Genomic DNA, 1113 nt, shown 5'->3' on the forward strand with positions numbered 1-1113 from the left:
CCTAGGAAGTGCTACTCAGACGATAACCAAGACAATTTGCCATTTTTTTTTTTTTTTAAATCACTTTTATTTGAGAGGCAATTATAGTTACAAAACAAATACTGAATTTGTAATGTATACATATATCAAAGTGGTATGGACTAGATAAAACAAAAAAGGGTATGATACTTCAATTGAATTGAAACATAATAATCGCCTTCCACATATGACTTTATTTCATTATGAACAAATGTCTAAAAGTTAACAAGGGAAATTGGTGAATTCCTGCTCATAGCTAGCCTGATGTTTCATATTATACATGATCCCAAAGTAAATCCAGTTAATGATGTCCATGAGCAGGAGCAGCTGCATCTGCACCTTTCAAGGCTTTGGCTCTTTTATCAGCACTTCTGATTTTGTAAACAATGAATCCCATCAAACCCATTCCTACCCAGATCTCCTGGTAAACCTGGGTGTAGTAGGGCTTCAGTGGAATCCAAACATTTTTCACCAAGTTCTGATAAAGCTGAAAATTAATAGTAGCAATAAATGTGGGCATTTCACATTACTAAAGTTGATATTATTCATTCGACAAGTATTTATAGAGCATTTGAGGCCCTTCCCCCTNCCTAGGAAGTGCTACTCAGACGATAACCAAGACAATTTGCCATTTTTTTTTTTTTTTAAATCACTTTTATTTGAGAGGCAATTATAGTTACAAAACAAATACTGAATTTGTAATGTATACATATATCAAAGTGGTATGGACTAGATAAAACAAAAAAGGGTATGATACTTCAATTGAATTGAAACATAATAATCGCCTTCCACATATGACTTTATTTCATTATGAACAAATGTCTAAAAGTTAACAAGGGAAATTGGTGAATTCCTGCTCATAGCTAGCCTGATGTTTCATATTATACATGATCCCAAAGTAAATCCAGTTAATGATGTCCATGAGCAGGAGCAGCTGCATCTGCACCTTTCAAGGCTTTGGCTCTTTTATCAGCACTTCTGATTTTGTAAACAATGAATCCCATCAAACCCATTCCTACCCAGATCTCCTGGTAAACCTGGGTGTAGTAGGGCTTCAGTGGAATCCAAACATTTTTCACCAAGTTCTGATAAAGC

General features: G+C 34.8%; 2 protein-coding genes across 2 annotated transcripts; both read right to left on the reverse strand.

The window, feature by feature from the left end:
* Positions 1 to 192: 192 nt before the first annotated feature.
* Positions 193 to 538, reverse strand: LOC123256425 (ATP synthase subunit ATP5MJ, mitochondrial-like). The gene has a single exon (XM_044685044.1). The coding sequence runs from the start codon at positions 536 to 538 to the stop codon at positions 320 to 322; it is 219 nt and encodes a 72-aa protein (XP_044540979.1). The 3' UTR covers positions 193 to 319.
* A 261-nt stretch (positions 539 to 799) lies between these two features.
* On the reverse strand, positions 800 to 1109 carry LOC123256424 (ATP synthase subunit ATP5MJ, mitochondrial-like; the record flags this gene model as incomplete). The annotated part of the gene is made up of 1 exon (XM_044685042.1): positions 800 to 1109. A coding segment is annotated over one exon (183 nt), but the record flags the coding sequence as incomplete, so codon positions are not given.
* Positions 1110 to 1113: the final 4 nt, after the last annotated feature.

Source organism: Gracilinanus agilis, unplaced genomic scaffold (assembly GCF_016433145.1).
Source record: "Gracilinanus agilis isolate LMUSP501 unplaced genomic scaffold, AgileGrace unplaced_scaffold58820, whole genome shotgun sequence".
Taxonomy (NCBI): domain Eukaryota; kingdom Metazoa; phylum Chordata; class Mammalia; order Didelphimorphia; family Didelphidae; genus Gracilinanus; species Gracilinanus agilis.

Coding starts and splice junctions, on each gene's coding strand:
- LOC123256425 (XM_044685044.1), bottom strand. CDS start 538: ATGCCCACATTTATTGCTACTATTAATTTTCAGCTTTATCAGAACTTG.